The sequence below is a fragment of the Xiphias gladius genome, chromosome 23, assembly GCF_016859285.1.
Source record: "Xiphias gladius isolate SHS-SW01 ecotype Sanya breed wild chromosome 23, ASM1685928v1, whole genome shotgun sequence".
NCBI lineage: Eukaryota > Metazoa > Chordata > Actinopteri > Istiophoriformes > Xiphiidae > Xiphias > Xiphias gladius.
Window position 1 is genome coordinate 5,242,808 of NC_053422.1, and position 26,056 is coordinate 5,268,863.

The 26,056-nt window shown below is 43.0% G+C and overlaps 3 protein-coding genes across 9 annotated transcripts in view; 1 reads left to right on the forward strand and 2 right to left on the reverse strand.

Annotated features, from left to right (window-relative positions):
• The window catches only part of spata5 (spermatogenesis associated 5), a 123,595-nt gene extending 119,084 nt beyond the window's left edge, over nucleotides 1-4,511 (reverse strand). The window contains exons 1-3 of one of the 5 annotated variants that reach the window (XM_040119966.1): nucleotides 3,026-4,002; nucleotides 1,032-1,156; nucleotides 622-779 (exon numbers count right to left, since the gene is read on the reverse strand). In XM_040119966.1, coding sequence (XP_039975900.1) covers nucleotides 622-779; nucleotides 1,032-1,156; nucleotides 3,026-3,200 — 458 coding nt within the window. In that variant the 5' untranslated portion in view covers nucleotides 3,201-4,002. Of the gene's footprint in view, nucleotides 1-621; nucleotides 780-1,031; nucleotides 1,157-3,025; nucleotides 4,003-4,058; nucleotides 4,244-4,465 lie in introns of those variants that run through there. The other 4 variants (XM_040119967.1, XM_040119965.1, XM_040119964.1 and 1 more) reach the window with 4 other exon arrangements.
• On the forward strand, nucleotides 3,370-15,016 carry nudt6 (nudix (nucleoside diphosphate linked moiety X)-type motif 6). 3 transcript variants are annotated; one of them, XM_040119970.1, is made up of 6 exons: nucleotides 3,971-4,050; nucleotides 4,162-4,426; nucleotides 5,446-5,649; nucleotides 11,229-11,284; nucleotides 14,167-14,221; nucleotides 14,608-15,016. In XM_040119970.1, the coding sequence occupies exons 2-6, from the start codon at nucleotides 4,171-4,173 to the stop codon at nucleotides 14,988-14,990; spliced, it is 954 nt and encodes a 317-aa protein (XP_039975904.1). In that variant the 5' UTR covers nucleotides 3,971-4,050; nucleotides 4,162-4,170; the 3' UTR covers nucleotides 14,991-15,016. The 3 variants fall into 3 exon arrangements, with proteins under 3 accessions (XP_039975905.1, XP_039975904.1, XP_039975906.1); XM_040119971.1 differs by lacking the exons at nucleotides 3,971-4,050; nucleotides 4,162-4,426 and adding an exon at nucleotides 3,370-3,589; XM_040119972.1 differs by lacking the exons at nucleotides 3,971-4,050; nucleotides 4,162-4,426; nucleotides 5,446-5,649 and adding an exon at nucleotides 5,684-5,828.
• Nucleotides 15,017-16,402: 1,386 nt separating this feature from the next.
• Nucleotides 16,403-23,583, reverse strand: fgf2 (fibroblast growth factor 2). Its single transcript, XM_040119974.1, has 3 exons — nucleotides 23,248-23,583; nucleotides 20,524-20,627; nucleotides 16,403-16,613 (listed from the first exon to the last, which is right to left on the reverse strand). The coding sequence occupies exons 1-3, from the start codon at nucleotides 23,423-23,425 to the stop codon at nucleotides 16,428-16,430; spliced, it is 468 nt and encodes a 155-aa protein (XP_039975908.1). The 5' UTR covers nucleotides 23,426-23,583; the 3' UTR covers nucleotides 16,403-16,427.
• Nucleotides 23,584-26,056: the final 2,473 nt, after the last annotated feature.

Here is a 26,056-nt window from a genome sequence, read left to right on the forward strand (position 1 = left end):
AAAATTACAATGTGCACTTATGATGACTTAGATAATGATCAGGCATCACAAAAACACATTGGATCAAATGGATCAGCCAAGTTTGATAATTACAGCAATAAATATACCGCAGCGTCACATAAAATAGATCGTGCACGGTAGCTTAAGCGATGTATTAAAATCGATACATAAAATATAGACGTTAAATATTGGCAATTGACGGTTGAACTGCAGCTGCCACATATAGCCAGCAGATGGCAGCATTAGCTTGAAATACAAAATAAAAGAGAAGCCCAGACCCTCTGAACCACTCTGCTTCTCAAGGTTTGTTTGTTTTTTTTTAGAGGATATAAAATGAATTTTCATCATCTCGTTATCAACTTAATATGTTATAATGAGAAAAAGTTGCTTTAAAACAAGATACGTTGGTTTTTTGAAACTACAAGAAAGTTTTGTGATATCACGAGATAAAGTGACATGTTGTTGCAACATGAAGAGTTTCCTGCAAAAATGGAACAGTTTGCCATCCGGAAATAACAAGAAAATATTGAAAAATAGGATGCAAACTGAGACTGCAATGCTATCTATTGTGTATAATACGGAGCGTGGGCTTTTAGTCGGTGAGAACCAGATGACCTCTACCTGTTGTATAGAACCACCTCTTCGGCCTGAAGCACAGGACCTGCTATCGGCTGCAGCACCACCTCGTCCCCTGACTTCACTCTCAGGCTGCTCTGGGCAGACTTCTGAAGACCAACTTTGCCACCGGGAAAGGAGGCGACAGGCCATCCCAAACACACCTGGAAGACACAAAGACGCAGACAAATGATCGTTAAAAAGGGCTTCAGAACTGAAAATTATTTGAAGGCAGCCAGAGGTCAGGAAGGCGGCGTCCTGAGAACAGAAACCATCCACGAACCAGAGGTTCGAGGACAGTCACACAAAACAACATGACTCAATACAGTACGAGAATCTGGGTAGCTTTTAAAATAACAGTACGGCTGTTTACAAAATTATGTGACATAAAAACCGAAGAGAAGAGAAAAGGATACCTCTTGTTGTCCCGTGGGACTCGTCAGTAGGACCGGCCTCCCGATGCATACGCTGGCTGACTTCATTGAATTGAGGCTCAGTTGGGCCAAAGTTGATCTGCAGGTTTTGGGTGTTTTGTCGTCAGCTGTGAGGACAATTAACAAAATAATGAGGGGAAATGAGGATTGCAAAAAAAGTGTTTAAATCATTCACCCGAGTAAAAGTGGTCAAAATGAGGCCAGTAGGTTCCACATTCAGACTTCTCTTCACAGTAAATAAGGATCAGCTGTAAAATGTGCTTAGGTTTCAAAAACAAAAGTGTTTATTCTGAGGGATGTTTCTTGTTAAATTATTGATTTGTGAACTGGCAAACATGTTGATGTTGCAACTTGTCCAGATGGTACTGACTGCATCTCATTTAATGGTCCTATCATACCTTTTAAATGTTAATTTTTTTCAGTAGTTTCACCAAAACCAACTAGATTACAACAGTTCAAGGCCATCAAACAACTGTCCTGATAGATGTAGAGAGAATCCAAAGAATTACACGCATCCAGTCGGTGGTTGGTGCTAATCCCCCACACTGGAAATGGGCTCTAATGTGGGCAAAACGGTGGAAGAGAAAATGTACAGCGTTCCAGTTACGTCGGCTGAACTGCTGACCGGTCAGCTAGTGGGTGGACCGGTTCATACACCGTTGTCTGTAATCAGCATGTTTCTGAGCTGAAGCCGAAGTGCTGACTGTCAGTTTCGGAGGGAAACATTCACAACTGCTCAAAACCCACAGTCCTCGTTCTGTGCAAAAAAAAAACCCAAAACAAACACATTCTGAAAGTTCAGCTGAAGCTAATTCGAGGCTTCAGCTGTCTGAATTGACCAAATCAAGCAGATACGTTGCAAAGTTACAGCCCGTGGTGAAACTGCCTAAGTGCATTTACCTAAGTGTTGTATTGAGGTACTTGTACTTTGCTCGAGCATTTCCATTTTCTGCTACCTTCTACTTCCACTACACTACATTTCACAGGTACATATTGTACTTTTTACTCCGCTACATTTATTTGTCAGCTATAGTTATTAGTCGTTTTACAGATTAAGATTCTACATCGAAACACGTAACGATAAACGTATCAAAAATGCAATGAACTGTTAAAGATTAAAACATTTGGTTACCAACCCTTTTGAGATTTGACCGCTTAAATAAAAAAAAGCTGTGTCTAGTTGAGGCCCCCTTGGCACATTTGAGAGATCTACGAGTCGTCAGCGATTGAGCCCAAAAGACATTTCCCCTCTAGACTTCTCACGTTTTCATTTAGACGAGTGTCTGATGCACAAAGAGGCCAAATTGACCAATATTTCGCAAAAAATTCAGAAGAAGATCAGAGAGAAAGTCCAGAAACCGAAAACAAGATTTGTGTATTTGAACTTCTGAACTAGGGGCCCGAGCCCTAGGCCGGGGACCACTGGACTGAACTAGCTAACTGTACATAAAGTAGTGAAAGTGTAAAAAGTAAAAGTACTCATACTGAGGTACAATGGCCCCTTTGAGCGGATTCTATCTGACATTTCTAGACTGTTAATACTGACGCATCAATGTGTAAGCAACATTTTAACAGTTTCAGCTGCTGGAGGTGGAGGTGGGAGTATTTTTACACGGTGGTACTGGTACTTTCACCCGAGCAAACGAATCTGAATACTCCTTCCCTGACTTGTTACGGGATTTTTTTTTTTTTTTTTTTTTTTGGAAGGAAATTTCCTTTGTCTTTCCTCGCTGAGCTGCAGTGGAAAAACTTGACCTGTCTGTCACCCACTGCGGACGAACGTCCACCTAAATAGCCTCAAAGCTGAAAGCCACTGTGAGCCAATCCAATCTGCTTGAATGCACAGAGAAAACTATTAATAATAATAATAATAAAAATAATAATGATAAAAACTCGTCTCTGTCCTGACGTACTGACGAAACAGCACCCGAGCCCCCGGCAGCATCACCGAGTGCGACGAAGGAGCGCGGTCTCACCTCTCTCAATGAAATCGATGACAGCGAACGAGTCGCTGCTCGAGCTCCCGCAGCTTCCCCCGTCCCGGCCAGGTGTCCGCGGGTTGGAGGAGTCGTGCGAGCCCTCCCTCAGTACGACTGAGCTATCCCCCTCGCTCGCTCTCTTCGATTTGCTCTTATTTTTCTTTGAAGACATGTTGATATTTAGAAATCTCCTCCACGCGAACGTGCAAACATGTGTAAACACGGGAGCAGCGTTGTAAACTTCCTGGTTACAGTTTGGTCCCGCCTCCTTTTACCGTAAACCCCTGAGTCTCTGTCTGAAAATTTTCTGCGTATGATATCTTTTTTTTTTTCTTTAAACTAATTGCATCGTTATACATTCCGAAGGTATTTTTTCAATGATAACAAAAATAAGACTGACAATAAAAAAGTTGTTTTTAATTGGGAAAATGTTAACTATAAGAGCATAGAACTAATCTGGCTTCGTGGGGGGAAAAATGCAGTATTCCATTGAAATAGCCTATCATTTTAGGTTTTCTTCGTTACCGGTAGAAAGACACACAAAATTCAAAAAGATTAAAGGTAGGGAAAACATTATTAAAACGCAGTCTCAGATTCGGCATATGTCTAATATGCCAGACAGTGCTTTTGCCATGGTTTTCAGAGGTCTGTTTGGATGACTTGTTAGCTTTTCTTTAGGGCAGGTGGCACCTTGACGAAAGGGCGCCAACGCCGCAGCGAACAGTATTAATCTGTTGTAAACGTTTAAATGTAACTGGTTAAAAGAGTTAATTCGCAGATTTGTTAGCCGAGTTTAACATCAGACCTCACTTATTCTCTTAGAGCTGACGTTAGCACCGGCAAGTTACCGCGGTAGCACTAACTACTTAAATTGTCAGATGCGTGAATGGAGTTTGTAACGGCATCAAACGAGACCTCGCTGCTCGCGGCTACCGGCTACCGGGTCCTTGAGCCGTTGTACGAGATCATTACGGTATTTATGCAACTTCCACGGGCGGACTTTTGCGTAACCGTGCTGCACGGTACTCACACGCCGGCTGGAAACGGAACAGATTCCTGCTCTCAAACGGGTTTTGTTTTTCTTTGTTGTTGTTGTTTTGTTTTGTTTTTTTACTATAATTGTTCATTTTTAGCGGAGTAACATGGCCGCCTGCGCCTTTGTTTCCAAGCTTTTACCGCTGGCGAGGGGAAGGTTTTGCGGCAGAGCGTCGCGTCCCGCACGCACAGCTGTCCGTGCGCTGTCGTGCGCGGCCGCAAGTCGTTCCCAGCTGCACAGGGTGGACGGGACCGGCGCGCTGCCGGGGAAAGTGGACCGATTCGGCGGGGTGACGGTGAACCTGGCCGACATCGGTTTACCCGCGGACGTCAGCGAGAGTTTGTTCAGCAGGTTACTGCGAGGTTTGTGTCGCTAAACGTCCGGGCAGAGAAACGACTCACCGATCATTAACCCGCTTCAGTCACTGGCCGCAGACTAGGACACTGGTCCACAGTGTGTGTGCATACGAGATTTCCACCATGTATATATATATTATATATTATATATATAATATATAATATAAAATATAAAAAAGTCACTCTGACTTATAGATCCAGGTGCGTAAGCATGGAGGTATGGCGCGCAGTGTTTACTCGTGGTTTTCCGGTTTTTCTCGTGGTTTCACATCCCATTTCGGGATCCGTGGTGGTGCAATTGGTGTTCTGAAAAATTTCTGAAATTGACATTTTGCTGTGAGTATCTGCCCTGAACGGTCGTCGCTCTATGCAGATGTCCATGTCTTAATATTAAAAAATATATATATTCATTATTATTTATTTTTTTTAGTATTTTTACCTACAAGGTGTGAATGCACAAACCAGCCTTCACCTAAAATGACCAACAGTATTAAATCAGATGTCTCCGTCATCATCATTATCAGCTCCCCACTGGTTTTTAAATATTAGCCTATTTCTTCATTTATCTCACTTAGGGTGCTTTTTTTTTTTTCCCCACCAACCCTGTGCTCCACACAGTGACACTCGGGGATCCGTCCCCCTGCAGAGAAATTCAGGCAAAAAATGACAAAATTCAGTGAAACAGGTGACGTGCTAGTGACTTATTATTTCGACCTGGATTCTTCCGGTCACTCCGGGACTCATAGCATCAACCGTCCATTTGGAAGATCTGCTTCCCTGACGTCAAGGCTACTTCCACCCAACTGTGTCTGTTGTTTGTCATTCTCTCTTATCTTTCTAAAATATCCCGTCTTTGTACAATCCAGTCAAGCGGAAATGTAATTTAAAACTATCTTTCACTTTTCATTATGTCATATCTCCCACGTATTTCTCGTCTGTTCCCGCAGTTTACCGTTTTAACAAATGCAACTATACCACGGAAAAAAAAACCACATTTTTAAACGTTTGACTTGTGTCCTCCGCAGATTCGTTGGTCCAGTGGAAGGCCGAGGGGAAGGTAGCCGTGTGGCTCCGGGTGCCCATCTCCCTGAGCCGCTGTGCTGCCGCAGCCTCGACTCACGGCTTCACCTTCCACCACGCCAGACACGACCAGGCCGTCTTGGCCCTCTGGCTGGGAGAAGGGGAAAGCAGACTGCCGGGGTTTGCAACTCACCAGGTTGGAGTGGCAGGTAGAGATTTCCCAGCCTGAGAGTTCCGCCTCGACTTCGGAAATAGCAGTCCGACAAAATAATGTCAACTTGCCTTTCAGCCACGTCTCTCAGTCTTGATCAGCAGACTGGACTTTTGCTCAGTTGTCACGGAGCTAATGAAGACTGTGAAATTGAGATAAAAGCTCCAGTTGAAGCTAGTAAGTGGACCTTGAGTTGAGATTATTTTGTCAGACCTATACAGGTACGAGTGAGAATGGTGCTGGATGTGCTGCGCAGGTGTCTGCGCAGACATAACCGATTGCCTGTAGTTATTTCTTTCCAAAATTTGCTGTATGTCTCACGGCAACAACCATTTTGACAGTGACTAGCTTTGTCAGCACTCACGTTATTCCCCACCGATCGTTGCTGATTGTCCTTGTCCTCCGTTTTAAAAAAGATACGGTAGGAACCGTAAATCTTCACACTCGCGCCCATGAAAAGACAACATCACTGCTAGAGCAAGCGCAGTAAGATTACGTCAGAATCAAGAATATGACACCCACAAAAATTTGAAGCGAACCTTTAGCAGTCAAACATCAAGAAAAGAACAGGGGGGGAAATAATTGCAAGACGAATCTGTTGCTCGATAGACAGAAAGTTTATTGGCAGCTATTTCGATAATTGATTAATCGAGCCAAAACCTGGTGTCAGCCTCTCCCATGTGAGGATTTGCTGCTTTGTTCTGTTTCATATCTTTGTAAACTGAGTTTCCGCGGGGTTTGAACTGTCGGTGGGACAAATCAAGACATTTGAAGACACCGCCTCGGGCTTCGGGAGACTGCGATGGGGGTGTTTGTCACTGGTTTCGATTTTTATATTAACTGAGAATATAATCATTGCGTCAATCAGTAATGAAAATAACTGTTAGTTGCAGTACTGGAAAAACCCACTCAGTTCACAGCCATAGGAATCTATGAACCGTTATATAATTTATAACGGATGGGTATCTACAGCGTATACTGCACCGCACCCAGAGTCTTATTTAGTATCCGATTATATAACTTTGTCATGAATCTGAGTCTCCATCTGGTCTCACAATGAAGTGATGAAAACTGGCATCAGACTGCACCAGCCTGAGCACAAGTATTCCCTACTATAAGTCAGGGCCGCGGGTTTGGGAGAGCTCGCTACACCACCGAGACTGGTGTAAATGTAACAGAAGCTTTACGGGTGTTTTAGAAGATACAGAGGTGTGTTTTGTTTTATTTTTTATTTTTTAAAGATGAAATCCATTCTGTTGCCACTTTTAAATAAGTAGTGATAAAATAAAATTAAAACCATATCAAACTGTGACCTGCATTAAGTTAGTTTTAAGTTTGTTTTTTTGGGGGTTTTTTTTAAGCCGTAGCGGTTGTTTGTCTGTTGGGCGTTTTTCGATTCTGACCCATTTCATTTTTACATAAACAGAAATTCACTCGTCAGGATTGTGAATCTGGAGACAGGGGCGACAGAAGGAGGAGTTGCTGCCCTCCTGTGCTAAGTCTCTGACTGTCCAGCAGAGGGCAGAGTGCCGTTTGTACCTTTTTTACCTAAGAGTGAATGCACTCGAAGCATGTCAGAACATGTCCAGAGCATCCCTCGCTGAGGAACCGGGTCCAGAATTTCCCTTCCTGTTGGCAGAACGTCCCCCTCTACGGTTATGAATTTGAAATATGCAGTTCTGTTTAGATGTTTGGTTCCCCCTGTGCTCGCTGTCCGGGGCTCATCGTCTGTTTGACAGAGATGGGAACGGTACCTACAGTCAGGCCAAAAAAACGTGCAGCTCTGCATCGGTCGGCAACCGATCACCCATTGAAAACCGGCTCTCTCGGATACGTGTCAGCTGACCTGCCGGGGATCCTACATGCAGCTTTAACCCTCACTGCAGTAAACTTACACTGTGACGGTTTTGGCCAAGACACCACTAACGGAGCTTAAGGTGGTACTCACTAACATCGTTGAAGGGACAACAGGCACAAGTACTCTGGCAGAAGTAAATTTACAATCGTCCGAAGCGAGGTCAAAATGATCCGAATGGACTGTTAAATAACGAGGAGTAAAAGTTAGCAGAGCTACTTCCAGATTCAGTTGCGTTAGCTTTTGCCAGTGCTACAGTTTGTTTACAGTGGGACGTGGGACATAACCGAAGAGTCAAACAACCCGTACGAATTCATGTAGACTGTTTTAAATGAAGCTCAGGGTCTTTGCTGTTTTTCAGAGAACCCGCCTAAATGCTCGCGCCGCTTTGTCCCTGTTATACTTAATTGTAAAGCTGTTTCCAGCGGAGCAGGTATGTTCACAATCACTGAAAAGGAAGGGGGTTATGATATATACACACAAACCTGCTTTGTAGGAATGCTCGGTTCGGATACAGCGGATCGGTCTTAGATTCTGACCAGGTATCAGCCATGACAGGACTGAGCCACAGTAAAAAACCCATGCTTTCCACTGCCGGTCACACATTCTTCCACGGCAGGCACTCGTATAGTTTTGAATGTTGCCTATCAGAAAAATGATTCCACGAGTGACTGTACAGGTTTTAACTTGGGGAAGAAGAACACTGGTGTTGGATCGGTTCTCGCAGTCGGCAGGTACCCTGAGCCGAGGTACTGGACTCGGTATCTGGAGGGAAAAGGCTGGATCGGTGCATCGCTACTATTTGGGCAAATACCGGAATTTTTCTTTTAATTCACAGTAGGCAAGCAGGATGTGAGGAAACTGCATGAGAGGGCCTGGCGGTACTATTAGTAACAAGGTGACATGGTGGTCACACAAGCTGTTCTTCATCCAGAGAGACTGGGCTCAACCCATAGATGCCGACGTCCGTCCTGCTGAAGTGTCCCTTTGAGTGCGAGGCTGATGTCCTGACCATTACACCTGACCTTTGACCTCTGAGGGAAAGATCAATAGTATACAGGTCAAAGTAGTTATGAGAAATTACAATTTCTGTGTTTAGGTCAGTAAAATATCACGTTATTATTATTAATCCCATTCATTTTTACACGGTATTTTGCAGCACCTCAGGCTGGCCAGGTAATATCTAAATAAACGTCCTTTGTCCCCCCAACTACAGGTTGAGTAAGCTGCCCCTTCACAGAGCCATGACAAAAGATAAAGTACAAGGAAACACATTTTCGTTGATATACACACACATCAGCATTATTATTGTGAATCGCAAGAGTGTTTCGTGGTTTGGTGCAATGTGGAGTGACTCATGGAACCTTGTGCTTTGGACCGTGTTCAGTCCTCTCAGTTCCATCTCCCCACCTAACAGCACCGTGCGTGCAAAAAAACGAATTCGGCAGCTGTGTATCAACTTGAAATCTTGTGCCTTGAGAAATAGGCTTTTTCCTGGCAAACCAGGGAGCACAATCGGTGTCCTGGATCTCACAATACTGGTCGAATTAAAATTTGGTATAAAAATGTAAGAGATATCAGACTTTTTTTGTGGCCCAGAGGCCAACTATAACCTCAAGCCATTAACAGAGTTATTGTTTTGTCTGATTTTATTGTACAAAACCCACAGTTCCCCTCTGATGATTGTTCCTGGGCTTTTTGTCTCATGATTCCTATTCCATCTTTTTTTTTTTTTCCCCCTCTGCTCCTGTTGAGCATTTTGTTTCCTGGACTGCAGGCTACATAATGATAGCCTCCCTTAGCAGCAACCAGGCCTCCTCCCGCGAAGTGCCATATGGCACAGGGATCGGGGATGACATCAATTTCCACTTGGAAGTTCCAAGTCAGGCCTTTAGGACGACCCATCCCTCTTTACACATCTGTGACATTCATTTAGGGAGGCCCATCTCGGTCGGTCAGACCCAGCAACCGGGAAAAGAAAGTGGCCCGTTTTCCCTCCTCTTCTCCTCCTGAGCTGTCAACAGCAGCACATAGCTGCCTCTCTTAGTCACTACCTGCTGAAAAAAAGGCAAATAAAACCCCACTCAAACAGGAGAGAAAAATGTTAAATGGCGAAGGGGGCATGTCTAAATCATTCACAAGTACAGCTGAGTCACTCGGACTCCGTTTGGACTCAAGAAAGCAAAGTATTTCAGCCCCCTATTTTCAGACATTGAAGCACTTTGTTCTCGTGAACTCAGTGGACGTTTGCAGGAGTTCATGCTTTACAGTGCTACGTGTTTTAGGAACTATTCCACATGTAGTCCAAACTGTGTTTTTATGTAGAAGTAACAAGTTTGTCAATGTTTACTCTACATGATGTGCTGGAGTTAAAGCGGCTATAATCGACATTTTTACATTGACGAGAGACCATGTGACTACTTGTGGCTGAAAGGTGTTTATCGAACCCACGGAGAATTACCACCCAAATCCGCAGTGGCTGTCAGCTCTGAGGAGCTCTGCGTCGCCTTTCAGCTCATTGTCCCGGTATTCCAGCCCGCGACGCCACTCTCCTGGTTAGCCCCCGTCGCTGTCACCAGCGTGGTGTCCGTTTCATTTTCAGCTGAAAAAAAAAAAGCTGCGATAAAGCGACTGGATGCTACCCGTCCCAGCACCAGACCGCAGAAAGGGCAAAGCTAGCGTTTGGCTGGTGAACGTTGGTGGAGCATTTAGCAGCCAAAGAGCCAGATGTTTTCCTCAGGAGTGGATGGTGAACAAAACCGAGCCCTAAAGGAGATTGAAGGTTGGACTTCTATTCACTGGGTGGTCAGAGGCACGACTCCAGATGAACGCGTACGCTGCTCTGTTTATGTTGGATGTGTAATTAGGCAACTGTGTGCGACCCGGTTTGCCATGTGACTTTGAGGGGATGTCAGTGTGTGTGTTTACAGCTTGTCTTTGCTGCCCCCAGGTGGCCAGAAAAATCAGTTATTGCTTGAGGCTGCCCCTGTATGCTTCAAACAGAGTGCTAGTCAGATCGTCCAGCGGCGCCTGAGACCCCCCCCCCTTTACAACAGCAGAGCTGGAAACGTTCGGAAACAGACAAGCCAACAATCACGCTCACTTTTACGCTGCAATGGCGCCGATATTCCCATTTCATCCTGCATCCTCCAACCGCTCCCTTCTTCGTGACGGCAGAAACAGGTTCGTTCGAGACAAACTGAGGTCTTATGAGTCCTCAGAAGCCACTAAAGCTGTAATACACGTAAGTCACTTAGGGATAATCATCTAGCAGCACTTTGTTAGTGTTATTTTTGGCATTTTTGCCTGTTTTTTCCTGTATAGCCGCTCTACAGTTTGAGAAGTGGAATGAAGTTTAAATTCCCATTTTTCTAAATTATGAGCAACAAGCTCGGCAATGATGTGTCCACTTATTATTTGTCAGCTGTGTCTGCAGAGGTGATTAATCATCAACATCAGAGTCGCGTTAGGAAATATAAAACTGTTGTGTTGTCTGAGGCCTGACAGAGACTCAACTTCAGGGTTTTTCCTCAACACTGCACAAGTTTCATGTTGTGTCCAACCTTATAAATAACTCAGAGCTACAGTGCCAGTAGGTCTCCCTTTAAATTGTTCTCACAGTAGCTCCTTCAGTGCAAAGTGTGGATCAGATTATATACTGAGGGAAAGTTATTGCTCAATATTTGAAGTGACCGGTGGTGTGGTTTTTTTTTTCCCTTTAGGTGCAGTAATTGATGAGTCGAATGGAAAAGTTCTTGTCGTCCAAGACCGAAACAAGGTGTAGTATATGTGTCACCCTATTGTTTGAACATACTGTACACTGTTAACACATGCACTCCATTACATTCCTTACATATAATGGACTATATATGCCATATAGAACACATTAATTGAGGCAAATGCAAGATATTTATACATTTTACTTTGAATTGATGCATAGTTTTGGCCACAACAATGAGAGACCACGACAGAATTGCCACTTGACCTAAGAAAACCGTACAAAATTTTGAAAAAAGGACAAAAATTCAGGTATTATTTTCAATCAGGATTTCAGCACATGAAAAGGAAAGCACAGACCGGTGGTTTTATACTATGCTGGGTACAGTTTGTAAGTTGGCAGAACAACACGTTTCTGAAAAAGAAAAATTGCCAAAGTCTGCCTGGTAAAAAATTATTTTTGGCAGGCAGTCCACCGTCTCTGGCTGGCTGAGGGAGAGAGCACTGATCCTCCATCCTCCGTGGAAAAAAACCAAAACAAAACAACCGTCAGTTATGATGCTGCTAAAAATGTCAGTGCTTAATTTTGCCTGTAGGGAGGTTTAGTTTGCCTCTGTTGATCCAAACGTGGGTGGAAATCCTCTCAGACCTACGTCCTGTCCCCTCTACCACTTAACGTAGCTCCACACAACATTAGCTGACCTCAAGCAAACACAGGGTTTACATGAGCTGCGTGCGCTCAAACAACTTTGCGAGTGTCTGTTTCTGTCAGCTCTCACAGAGCCCCGCTGTAGTGCTGGAGCTGTTATTAGCTTAACCTACAACAGGCCCCTTTTAAAACCTTTCCACAGAGATTTGTTTACGTTCTCAGCCGGCCAAAAGCACACTGCCACCGGTTTTATAAAGCGCTTGCACAATGATGCAGCAATTTCGAAAAACCAATTACGTTTTTTAGAAATACCAGCTAATGTGATTTGATATAAACGAGGAGATAAGTAGAGGCCCTTTCGCACAGGCTGCCTAAACTGTAAACACACGTAATGCTTCACCATTATTTTAACAATTTGCTCATTTACACGCCACCAACACAATACTGCAGAAGTTGCCAAAAAATAGAAAATCGCCATAACTACAGTATCAGCTCCGAACATCGACACTTCGAAAAACCACGAAAAGCATGCTAAAAATTTCAACAGTAAACAACACTATTACTGTGACGATGTAATTATGACAATATCTAAATTAAATCACCCAAAAAATGCTAAAGCTTCCTAGATAATGAAAAAAATCTTAAATTGCGGCACGGAGTACCCAAGAGCCTCTTTAACCCAGCGCAGCGACACGAACACGCGTGTGCCATCGTTCGTTGTGGAAGAACCATAAACTGGCAAAAGGCAGAACCTCCAGAGGAAGAAGAAGATTTCGGGGTTCAAATACCTGCTGAAAGGAGAAGAAAGAATCTCTGCGTCAGCGACAACTGAAGCTATTATGATTCTGCTGGGACATTTCAAAACTTTTAGAACAAATAAAAAACAAAACTATCTGCGGATACTGTTAGTTTGAGTAAACTAACCAACAATCCTCTAACTTTCAGTCCTCGCTCTTCTTTTTCTAAATCGGTTCCAGTAGAAATAGACTGAAAAGGGGCACATGGTTACCGTAAACCCTGGAGCATGTGACAAATGTAGTTCACACTATCATTGACAGAATTTAAGTGGAACTGTTTGCAGGACTTTTACTCGGCACCACATCTTGACGGCTTTTGTCCAGAAGCAGAGGGAAACAGTTAGTGGCCTGGAAGTGTGGGGAGTGTTTTATCTCTCCTTATCCTCCTCCTCCTCCTCCTCCTCCTCCACCGCCACCTCCCCTCCGAGCTGTTTACTGGAAGTCGGCTTTATAACAGTCTGGCCCTTGGCACTCCAGTGCTTCTGGCAGGCCGAGCAAGTTCAGAGCTCATGAAGGGTTACAAACTTCCTGAAAATAAACCAGGACATTATCGCTCTCACATCAGTACAAGAGACAAATGACAGATCCCTAGTGGACTGAAGGTAATTTCATCCGTCAGGGAGAGGAATGACGTCCTGGATAAGAGTGTTAAATTTGATCATTGTCCAGTGACATTTTACACATCATTTCCTTGTAGATTTGGTGTGAACAGTTTGCATATGGTAGGCGTGTTTCAACCAAGTCTCGGGGATTATTATTTTCAGCTCGGAAAAGCTCCTGTGGGAATGAGACCTTTTACTCTGAAAAAAAAAAAAAAACCCACACTGATTAGAGTGGTTTGAGTTACACAAAATCTCTTTATTTCTTCCTACCGGCACATTTGAAAAACAGCTCCAAAAATATAGCATTTTGTTGACAATACACGAAAATAAATGCTGTAGTGCATTTGAGTTCCCCGCAAGGAGAGGATTTGCAAAATTATGAAAATCTAAGATGAAGTAGCATTTCTGAAAACAAGCGTCGCATACAAAATCCTTTAAGTAACTACAAAAATATATAAACAACACTGACATCATAATTTAACCAGCAGCATACTGTTATTAAATATCAAGGATAAGTGGTGAAACAGTTTTGGAAGACAGATACTTCACCGCATCAAACGTAAAAGTCTCCAGAGTGAGGCACTAAATATAAAACATAAAATGAAAGGATGCTCAGATCAGAGCATTAAACATCTCCGTGTGTGTGTGTAATTATTAGTTCAGATACATAAGACGATCCCTTTGAACGTATGATCAACTACCGATTGTCGTCTTCTTAAAAGAGGAAAACTTTAAGATACTGCCACTACTTCGAAGAAACAAGTGACCTTAGAAGGTTATACTACACTATAGTCGACGTTTTCTGCAGTGTACGTGTTGGTACTACTCTCCGATACATTTACAGCAGTGCCATCTGCCACCCTCGCTGTTAAAGATTAACTTTGCTCCCTCGCAGACCAAGAATGCTTGGAAGTTCCCCGGCGGTTTGTCTGATCCAGGGGAAAATATTGGTGAGTGTCACACTTAACAGAGCAAAAAAATAATAATACAGTACATCCGGCTAATTCCTTTCAATTTTAGTATTATGCTTAAAGATGATACATATACATTCATTTGAACTTTACAAAATAAGGCACATGAGATATATATATGCAAAGACTCTCTCCAAATTCACCTTTCTTAACATTTTAAAAGCAGCTTTAATATCATATACATGACCCAACCCAAAAAGCAGCGTCAAAGGTTCGTCCTTACAAAAAATATACCGAACGTATTTTCCTTTTCCCTCACATCTAAACATCAGTCTGCAGCGTGATTCTGACAAGGGAACATAAACACATTCCTTTTTGTCAGGATCTTTTCGAATGCCACACACATTTTGATCAATCTTTCTCAGGGTCCACTGCCGTACGTGAAGTGTTCGAGGAAACCGGCGTTCGCTCCGAGTTCAGATCTCTGCTCAGCATCCGGCAGCAGCACAACCACCCCGGTGCCTTCGGCATGTCGGACATGTACATCATCTGCCGACTCAGCCCGCTCACCTACGACATCAACTTCTGCACTCAGGAATGTCTGCGCTGCGAATGGCTGGACCTCGCCCAGCTGGCCGAGACCGAGGACACCACGCCCATAACCTCTCGCGTAGCCAGGCTCCTGCTTCGCGGCCTAGAGCGGGGCTTCGACGGGATCGACCTGACCATGGAGGAGCTTCCTGCCGTCTACTCGGGGATGTTTTACCAGCTGTACCACAGGCAGCTTCCCCCAAACCTAAAATCCTAGCAAGCCACCATCAAACCCACGGGGGTTATACTGTGTCATGGCTAGCTATGTTGAGACACAGTTGTCAGTATTACTCGTATTTAAAGCGTATTTACGACTGGAATTGATATTTGCGGTGTGTTTCACACTAACTGTTACCGTTGAAATATGTGGTGCAATAGGCTGTGAACGAAAGCACGTTCAACGTGTTTATTTTTGTTTGTTTTTTGTCTTTTAAAAGGAAGGAAGCTACTGTGGTAACTGCGAGACTGCAGAGTCTTCAACGGTTTATTAAACACTTTATTAAACATTCGGCAGCCATGCTGGATGTCCACCGCCGATAGCCAACGGTGACTGTGAGCAGCTGATGTCCTTTTTAAAAAGGCACAGTTCTTAAAACCTGCTGTATTTTTGACCGGGATCAAATAATTCCACAATCAATGCTGGGTTTACGTAATTTCAGCTTGTTAGCTAGTTAACAGTATGAATTGATTAATGCCATATTAATATTGGCTGCCTTGCTGAAGAAGCCTACCAGCTAGTTAAAGGAAGTACAAGGCATCTTCTATTGAAAGGAGCCTGCCTTTCATTGAATTATCATCATTCACTCCAGTTATCTTGTTTTTTACTGCATAGGTTAAGCTCCTGGGACACTTCCAACAAATTATACAAGTACTAAGGGGAATACAATTTTAATCAGAAAATGAAGATAAGCCCAGGTAACCTACTACAAGCCCACTAGGTGTGTCAAGAGGCTGGCTAGTGATTTTAAAAAATAAAAAAATAAAAAAGTAGAAGAAAATTGTGTAATTATCGCTTGAGTTTTGATTTAGTGTGTTTATGGTGCTTAGATTTGTTAAACAAATTTTTTTTTTGTTACAAGATCAAAAAAAATTTAATTCAGTTTTTCGGTTCTTCATGTCACAATATTTTAAGATTTGAGTGCACCTTCTTAATCTGGGAGGCATCTTTTTGACAACATATTCCCCAGTATTTCCCGTGTCCTGCTTTAAATCTCAGACTTACGCAGCCATTAACTGAAGGGTAGGAAGCAGACTTGTGATCAGAGGGTTGCCGCCATGATTCCCTCAGCCAGAGGGGGAAGATCTGTATAGATAAAATGAACAAATAATGCTCTGCTGCCGCTCTGGCCAGTTGCACATGAGCAAGGCAACTGGCTCCATCTGCACTGGTTTGGCAGTTGGTTGGTGCACAGGAAAGGCCTGGTCTTACTGGGAAGCAGCCGGGTGTGAATCGGTGCCACTGTTTGAAAGTAAAGCTGAATAAGGGTGGACATGCTCAAGATTTAAAAAAAAAAAAAAAAAAAAAAGAACTGTTAGGACGTAACAGTTGGAAAGGATCACAGCTATTTTTGGCAACAGTCTGTCTTCATTGCCGTCACATCTTCTTCTTTGTTGTTGCCGCTAAGACTTTGCTATTTCTCTATCAGATCCCAGATTAGCACTTGGCGGACATTGGAAGAAAGAGAATGGCCTTCTGACCCGGTCCAGTCTTGTTCCCAGACTTGTACTGGCCTGTCCGCTTCAGCGCCACGTACATGTTTGGGTACTTCCTGGAGCGATAGGTGTTGTAGTTGTTGCTCTCAAGTCGCTCCAAGAAATAGCATTCATCTGTTGCTCGTCTCTGGGGAGAAAGACACAGAGGGATAGCACACAGGCAAAGTTTAACGTGATGTTCAGTGCACTGAAATCAAATCTGCTGCCTTTTGCTTACAGAACAAATAACTACGGGGACACCAGGCCCATCCCAATATGCACAAATTAGCTTGCAAACTGAAGAAATGTAAGAAAACTGTGAAACTGGTCAGTTACATGGGGCACGGCCGAGCTTGCTCCTTACTTACAGTATCCCAACAAATGGAAACTGAGCTTTAGCCATTGAGTCTGTACATGAAATGTTTCAGCGTTTCCCTCCAAAATGCTGATAATTTTCTCTGCTCATATGTTCCACGTGAGGGACATCTGGTTACTTGCAGTGGTCTTTCATGGAATAAGTTATTTCGTTTGGATGATCTTTGATTTGAATTTGTTTGATATATGTCGTTGGAAGAGGAGAAAATCTGTAATGAGGGTTTATGACATTAAATTAACACATAAAAACACCCCAGAACTAAATGCCACCTTTATTTTTTTTTTAAAAGGCAACCATGCCTGAGCAGGGGCGTTATTACAGCTCTGGTCAGGTTTTTGGTTCAGCTTCCTTGAATCAGGATCAGTCATCAAACCCAGAGATGAAGGGACTAAATCGTGATAAATTTGAAGACTTGAAACAACCGCAGTCAAAGAAATGAGCAATTCAAAATGTCAGTCAAAGATAAACTTGGATTTGATGGGAATATAAATTTAAGGGTTTAAACAGGGCAGAACACGAAGATCAGTTAAAGTGCAAACTAAATATTTCAGCTCTCGTGCTGTCATGTTGTTGACCACGTCTTTTTTTTTTTTTTTTTTTTAAGTGCTTACACAAGCTGCGCTCTTAACATTATCCCCTTTGTAGAAAAAGTTATTACAAACCATCTGGCCAAAATCTCTCTGTCTCGCTGGGCGTTAAATGCCCTACACCCTGTCCAACAAGAAGGTTTTGTTTTAGCTTCTGTTTTTAGTTGACCGTGGCTGCACCACTATGAAGCTATTAGTCAGAAAGCATTTTGTCTTAATTTGCCAGAACCAACGGCAGCTACTTTGTTTTCATCCGTTAGCCAAAAGCAGTAGCTTTCAAGAAACCATAACCTTGTATGCAACGGTAAGGAAAACAGAAGTGGGGGTGTGGGGGTTCTTCTTATAGCTGTTGGAAGAGCGCTGAACGATTGGCCACCCAAGCTGCAGGGACATAGATATGAAGCAAGAAGTCCAACTTGATTGTTGTATCCAGCCTTTGATTGTTTTGTTTTTTTAATTTTAAGTTAAGTTATCGAAGGTGCCGGGAAATCCTCTTTTGAATTCATGAAAAATATTATTCAGCTGTGTTATTTTGTTAAAGGTTTAAGTTGGAATATGAATAAAATATCTCAGTCAGGATTTGATACATAGCAGAGGACTTCTGCCTCTAGATAATCCATGTGCAAGACCAGACTAGAGACACAACCTTTCAAGGTGCTAAATTAGGGGAAATAGTTTTTTTAATATCTTCTGCAACAACAAATGTAAATCTTCATTATCACTTAATACATTGTCTTTAACTTTGTGACACTACAGAAGAAGAGAGTGGGTTTTGTCTCTTAAATTTTTGAAGGATTTTTCACACACACAAGTGAAAGCGGAGCAGAGCAGCGCCTGGGGGCGGCACCTCGTTGCTGCAGATTTTTCATTGGGAGAAAATGCTTCTTACAAATTAAATGGACTGCGGACAAGTCTTCACAATCACCAAACCACACCAGTCGCCCGCGCCTCACATTTCCACTGCCACTTTGGGCAGCAAGAACTGTGGCGACAGACCAGCGGCGGTGCGCAGCTGGCGTTCCTTGTGAACACTCAGGAAATCCTCTCAGATGACTTTAATTTGCGAAAGTACGCACCGTAAATAGTGCTTATTTTCTCCAAGACACAAGTTCATATACAGTACGTCCAACAAAGTGGCGAGAAAATGTGCAGTGTCTTAATTATGTCGGTTATCCAAATGTCTCAGTTCTGATTTTTTTTTTTTTCTCACAACAACTATAAACAGCAGCCAATATAAAGTCACTTTGTCTGCTGGTCTGTCAGATAATCTGTCAGTTCCTGAAAACTCCCAAAGCTCTTAAAACCCTCTACAGATGCCCTGCTGTAGGAAAGAAAGAACCAATACATGTTACCAGTAAGACTTTCCAAAAGTCACTGTGGTGCACCTGGTCACTTTGTAGAACAGCAGACATCATGGGTCTAATAATGAAGTTTTTGCAACGGTTGCATGAGGAATATCTCTTCTCCAACCTTTATTATTTTACTGTTTAATTTCTGCCTCTTCCTACTGAAATCTTAATTTAGAAATTCCAAGCCTCTCCATCACAGCTCCTCTTTCACCACGTCTGGACAAAAAAAAGACCCGCTTCCCCCATTTCACGAACCATTCAAAAGTTGGATGCAGCTCCTTAGATATCTTCGCGATCCCGTTCTTGTCTCTCAGACCTAGTGCTGCACAATACTCTGCCTTCGCCGCCGCCCTGACTGTGTGCTTGTCCCAGGAGATTCAAAAAATTCACAATAAATCCCTGCAATTACTAAAAGTCCCATCATTCACCCACTCACGTTTCTCCTCCACAGGCATCTAGACTCAGAGGAGAAATCCTGTCCTAAATCCTACAGTATTTATGGGCCTGAATTTCACAGATTATTATAGTTATTTGGAGTCGGGTCACCAAAAATGTTCTCTTTTGCTACTGTAATTTTCACAAATCCGAATACAGTCCTGGTCAAAATGATTGGCACCCCGAAATTTCAGATGCATAATTCAGAATATCATCAGAAATAATTTAAAAAGAATCAACTTTGTGTGAGCAGAATATTTTATTAAAATGTTCAAAGTTACTGAACAAAACCAAAAAAAAGTAATACAAACACAAAATGTACCCCAGACACAATTATTGGAACGCTTCGCAAATATTTGGTTGCACAACCTTTGGCAACAATTCTTGGTTCCATCTAGAAGCTTCCTGCACCTGTCTGCTGGTAGTTTCTGACACTTCTTCCATTGCTGAGCGTTCAAGCGCTTCAAAGTTTGCATTAGTCCGTTTTGCGACGGCAGATTTCATCTCTCTGCAAAGCTTTTATATACCAATACAAAATTGGTTCATTTGCATTTATTTCTGAAGATATTCGGAATTTTGACAAGGACTGTATGTTGCAGTGTCTCAGAAATATTTGTTTCCGTGCCAGTCTGGACCGCGTGGGCACGTGGTACAAAATCACGCTGTGATTTGGATGTGAACGCTCAAACCCAACCTTGTTAGCATTGCCATGGCAAGCGTCACGCTGTTGTTGCCCGCAGCAGCTTGGATGGAAAGACACAAGTGGTCAAACTGATTGGATTCGGGAGCGACAACTCAGTTCGACCAAGATTCTGTTCAAAACAAATAGGAGAAGTTTAGATACGGAAGAGTTTTTTTTCTCTCTCTGAATCCCACCTATCTACAACATTTTGACTTGGGCCTATCTAATGTTTTTGTCATTCTGACTACTGACTATGACAATTGAGTGTCAACCTAATTCTTTCTCTGCCAGGGAGGATTATTTGTCAGGCGGCCGGTAAAAATTGTTGGCTTCCGAAACACATCAGTCTGAATGTTGCATGTGACAGAGCACTGAGGTCAACTTAACTTTTCTGCCAACTGGACGACATTTCGTGTGCGATACAGATTTTAAAGAAGCTGCTGTTGGTAAAAAAAAAAAAAAAAAAATTAAAAAGAAAACGTTTTTTAAAATAAATAAAACCTCTTTGTACCCTTTCAGGATAGAATCTTTGATGATTTTACAGGACTGCATTTAAATTAGTGTCAAAACTCTTGAGCAGAAACCGTGAAGCTTTTGTTAATGGACACATGATGATCCGGTTTACTCACCGCCCCAAACAGTCGTCCGTCTCTGTTCATCGCCAGATAGCGGTTAGCATAGACTCCTTTGATGACCACCTCTCCCACTGAGGTCGCCTGGAGCTGAAGTTTTACTGAGGAAAAACACACGAAAAAATTATTTGAAATGAGCAAAGACACAAAGCACTTGAGGTTTGATTGTGGGATGTTTAGTCGAAAGGAAACCATTAGGTGATGTGCTTTATTCAGTTAAAATAAAAGGAGGCATAAACATCGTAGTTCCTGGATTCCTCCACTAAATCACAAGGAAATAGCAATATCTTTAAAGTTTACGTATCATTGGAACCCTCCTATCCGATCCAATATTACCCCTGAACAAAGCAGAGCCGGCAACCTTGAAAACAAATCCCAGTGAAGGTGCTGTGTGTGTGGCATGTCGACATGAAATCATTAACACGTTACTAGACACGACACAAGACGTCACAGCAACATCAGTAACCAGCGAGACCACCAAAAAGAAAGGGAGGGGAAATTTCTCATATGTGTTACATCACAAAACAGGAGGAGGAGACTTTTCTCCGAGAGCAAAGAGGGCAAAAAAAGTTCAGAGATAGTGATTTATTGATGCTTAAAGCTGCATTCATGGTTTTTTTTAGGCCACTAGGGGGCATTGCATCGAAAAAACAAGCCGAGAGGCACCCGGCCCTTACCATCACAGGCCTATAGGGTTGTTAGGCTAAAGTGTTGGCAGGAAAACTGCTCACTTACACACCCTGCAGACATGTCAGGAGACATTTTGGAAACCAGGTTGATGCAAGCAGTGAGAAAGAGCCCAGTAGTAATACGTGCCATAAAACCAGTGAGCTATAGGAGGCCAAAACACTCCAGGAAGCTACGGAGTTGTTGATAGTTGATTCAGTGTTAATATCAAATATGTTGATTAATGCAGCTTTATAAATGCTTCCATCTGGTCCCCCCCCCCAAAAAAAAAGGTGGAAATGCAGAAAATAATACAAAATCCCTGCAAAATTCAGATTTAAACAAAACAATATTTGCTGCTGTTAAAGGGAGTCTGGTCCATAGGATCATTATCATTTTCTCTCAAATGTTCTCATCATCTCATTCTCACGGATGTACCGAAGTCGTCCTAGCGTTATCTTTTTTTGGAGAGACAGCGCCGCCTGCCAAATCAGCACGCTTTGCATAAGGAAGAAAACCATAAGGTAAAATTATGGGACCCGTCCAGAATTAATCCACATCAAGTCTTTGGATAGACACGCATCTGTCTACAGTTAAGCTCGGTTCCCTGAAAAAAATAAAAAGTATAATTACTCTTAATGTGCTGAGATGAGATGTTTGCTGGGCTTATTATATCCCACAGCTTTTGTGAATACAGAAATACTTTGCCGTAACTGTTCTGGTCTCTGTACAGTTCGGTCCTATCCGTAATTGTCTTTAGGTTGCTGATAATACGGCCGACAATTTGTGGCAATCTTGACGGGCAATATTGTCCTCGGACACACAAATGTGATGGAGCAGACTCCCATCTAGATTACCACAAAATCCTCGAGGATCGAGGATCCCTGGGTATATTGGGTAACATTTGTTCACTGACGTTTCCAACTCTTAACTGGCAAGTTATGTTACGTTGTCTAAAAAGTTGGCAGGTCTGTCACAGCTTTTTTTTTTTTTTTTTTTTTTTAAAAAGGACCGCTGATGAAGCTCAGCTCAGGTCACATTAAACGTCAGAAAGCATTTTTGGTAAAAAAAAAAAAAGCTAAAGGATTAATACCGATTCCTGTTTTATCAGCACATAGGGATACATTCCTTTCTGAACCAATGATACTACCAAAACATTATCTCATCAAGGCTAACACCTCAGGATATTTCACACATAAGTCTAACTGAATGTAATTACAGCTCCTGAAACAGCTCCTCTCTCCTTGAGGCGGTTCCATATCAGGCATCTGTTTGGCCGCACCTGCTTGAAATGCCCCACTGTATCCCGGGCTATGGACTTCTTCCTAGGAAAGCGTGTGTTTTCCAACTTTCATGTTCCCCCTACTCCCCTCCCACTTACTGATGCAACTCAGGACACATACTTAACAGTAATCAGCAATGCAGAGGCACTTGAGAGGTATCGCAGTTGCCCCGGCCAAGCGAGCGCAGGAATGTGGCCACTCGAATAGTTGCTCACTTAAAGGACTTTAAAAAAAATGCCTCAATCTTCTCTCACTTTCTACGTAGATATTGATTGACTTGGTTGCACAGATGAGATGGAAGGGTATATTTTTTGACAATTTGTAACAATAGTATTATTTTAGGTATATTAGTGGCCTAAGCTCATTGACAGGGACCTCTAAATCAGGCATTCACTCATCCTGGTTTTTAACTCCATGTTGTGCTGTCTCGTGTGACGCAAACCACACCGCGAGCAGTGTGAATGGCTGTGACTCAGCACGGTGATCTACGTTTGCTGAAAACATAACTGGCATATTCCACCAAAGTTCCCACTGATTAATAAAATTTGAAGCGTAGCTCTCGGGTTATTATACTTTCCAGAAGCAGACCTACACACACATTTTTAAAGCAGCGCGTCTACCTCAGATAGACGGAAAATTCACATCTTTCCTCCATTTTTTTTTTTGTTTTTTTTTTTGTGGCTTCACTTACTTCTCTGTTGCATATTAAAAAGAACATAAAGAAGCTCTGTGTGCTGTGGAAAGTGAGCAGAAGGTGACTGGAAGTACTTACTGTGGGGGTCGTTCTTCTCCCGGATTCCATCCACTCCCCCGTCAGACTTTATCCTCAAGAAGTAGCCCCCGTTTTTGCAATACAGCCTTTTGGGATCCTTGAAGCTCCCAGGAGGAAAGCCACCGCTGCCGCCGTCTTCAGGTGTGGAGGGAAGTGTTGTGATTTCTCCCGTGGCCATCTCCTCCTCTTTCCCCGCTTCCCGGCGACTCCTTCGTCTCCTTCTTTAGCAGTGCAGGAGCCCCACCGTGGCCTCCCGCCTCCTACTAACTGTGGCCTGTTCCCTCCTCCCTTCCTCCACAGTGCTTCAGGCAAACTGATTCTACTTAACCCCAGAGGTCAGTTTGCTCAAACACCCCCCTCTCACCCCCCCTCCCCTTTGAGTCCTGAGAATCTGAAGCAGAAGGACTCCCAAGAGCAGCCTTTACCTAACAGCAAATGTCTAACTCTACCATTTGTAGCGGCTCGTCTGCTGCGTGTAGAGCTGGCAGCTGCTTTGCCAGTGTAGTTTGAGCAGACTGGTAAAGGGGGATGCATGCAGGTTCCCACTCTCTTCCACTCTTCCTGCAGTGAAGTGTCTAACGCAGGGCAGCTGGCTTAGATCTGTGGGGAAGGCTTTCCCCTTTGGGCCTCAGTTCGCATGCGCCCTAGGAGCACCGACGCACACTCACATGCTCACGCCCACTTATGCTCACCGATTTGACCAATCAACCCGGCAGGAGTTGAGAAAGGAGAGGAGGGCACGGATGGGCGGGGGTGGGGGGGGGGGTGCAACTTAGTATCACTGAGACCCTTAGGAGAGCCAAGGGCAGCACCAACCATGTGAGCAGAACCAGAGTTTTCATTCATGCAGTCTGCTCAAGAGCAAGGAAAGGGAGATGCAAAAAGAAAGCCAGCACAGCCAGCTTTTCAGTGATTCACTCGGTGCTATTCATAGTTAAAAAACAAAAGTGAAGTAGAATTGCCAGCAGACTTAGATGCAAAAGCCTATATTATGAATGAGGGTTTTTAATTGCTATCTGAACTTTCTCAGAACCAGCTGGGTGGGGGATCGTTGAGGGGATTTGTTTCTTTTCTGATTTTAGGACCGACAGGGTCACGCATTTGTCACAATAAGCACTCACTGGTCTAGGCTTCTGGGTAAACCTTACCACATCTGAAACTCGTGCCGGATGGGTAGAAAGTCAGCTGTGCTCTCGGTTGACGTCATGTTGGTGACCCACCCCCCCCGCCACGAAACTGGTCAGTGAAACATCTAACGTCCGACCGTGCCGCTGGAGTGACTGAGGCCAGAGACCTGAATGCTTGTAAGAGTTGTAGTCAAAATAGGGAGTCAAATACGGGAAGGATTCAGATGGCTTTGGACATCTTCCTCAGACTGTCGCTGTCTAAAAATCTCCATCCAAAAAAAACAAAAAAAAAGAAAATAAAAAAGGACAGTTTTATCCATTTTTGGGTTTGGTTTTGGTATTTTAAGATCTATGGTTTACCAGTGGTTTCTGCCTAAAAATAAACTCCTGTGACACATTCTGCTCTTGGTATGGCACCTGTTTTCACACTGCTGACTTTATTTATAAACCTGACAGAAGTTGACGTCTACCCGTGAGTTCTGCAGGCATGACGCTGCAGTAAAAACTTATTTTACAATTGTAGTTTCACAAAGAACTGTATAAATGGGACTCTCATTTTGAACTGTGATTAAAAAATTATTTTATTTTTTTTTTTGTTAAACAAATCAATTACCTCAATATGAAAACTGGTTTTTGGATCGCATGTAAATGAATGTAATGAATCTAAACCCTGAAGCAAAACTTAAAATGCCCTCAGTTGCTATTTCCCTTCACGATTTTAGAGGCCGAAATGTTTGATTCGCTACTTATTGAGCTCTTGCTTTGAATACGGTGACACTGCCCGAATTTTAAATCGACAGTCCCGGCTGACATCTAGCAGTACGGAAATAAAACTGGATCATCTCACCCAGCTCTTCAGGCGTTATATTTTTAGGGTACTTTATAAATGTGTGCATGCATCGGCCTAAGGTTTCTCCTGATGTGTGGAGCGGACAGCAAAAACGTGGACTCAGTCTGAACTCTCAGATGTGTCACCAGCTTTGCCGTTCTACTTTCCTTCCCAATGTTGTGTTTGTTATGTTATGTCACACCCCAACCTCTCATGGCCACAAGACCACTGAGGGATGCCTGTGTCGAGGCTGTTTTGGCTCCGCCGTAAAACCTTTGTAACGTTTAAATTTCTCTAAACTATTTTTAGAACACAACAAGAAGCTCTCTTTCTGATCTGAGAGGAAATGGAAGATCAAGCATGTCGTCGCAACCGACACCTCTGAAATACAATACAGACAATAGGAAAAAGTCTGAAGATAACAGAGAGCGCGCTTCACTTTCATGTGAACCATGATTGTTTTCAGCTTGTTTTTTTGATTTTTCCAAGTAGTAGACCCTTCTCATTGGAGTGACAGTTTGTTACATTGGAATAAAGTTCGTCAACTGATAACCTGTAATATTTTTACACTTATTCAAAGTATTGTAAAATAAGCCTACATTCCACGATGAACCATCGTTATGTACGTAGTTTTAGGGCATGCAAGGGTCAGAGTATTAGTGCTTTTTTTAATATTCCTGTGACCTTTGACTGATCATGTAGGAGGGGAAATATTAGCTTAAGAAAGGTTTCCAGAATTCAAACGATTTAAATAACTTCCGGACCTCATAAGACTTAAACAAAAACATTTACTCTTACTGGAGGCGTTCCTTCCCCATCAATTATTCCCATTATGACAGAGCAGGTCATTAAA

Bases quoted from the DNA above. Each gene is read 5' to 3' on its own strand.
- nudt6 (XM_040119970.1), top strand. From the start codon at position 4,171: ATGGCCGCCTGCGCCTTTGTTTCCAAGCTTTTACCGCTGGCGAGGGGA. The intron at 4,427-5,445 runs GTTTGTGTCGCT...TGTCCTCCGCAG, and splicing joins GTTCAGCAGGTTACTGCGAG to ATTCGTTGGTCCAGTGGAAG. The intron at 14,222-14,607 runs GTGAGTGTCACA...AATCTTTCTCAG, and splicing joins TGATCCAGGGGAAAATATTG to GGTCCACTGCCGTACGTGAA.
- fgf2 (XM_040119974.1), bottom strand. From the start codon at position 23,425: ATGGCCACGGGAGAAATCACAACACTTCCCTCCACACCTGAAGACGGC. The intron at 20,628-23,247 runs GTAAGTACTTCC...GTTTTTCCTCAG, and splicing joins GGAGAAGAACGACCCCCACA to TAAAACTTCAGCTCCAGGCG. The intron at 16,614-20,523 runs GTGAGTAAACCG...CTTTCTCCCCAG, and splicing joins ACGGACGACTGTTTGGGGCG to AGACGAGCAACAGATGAATG.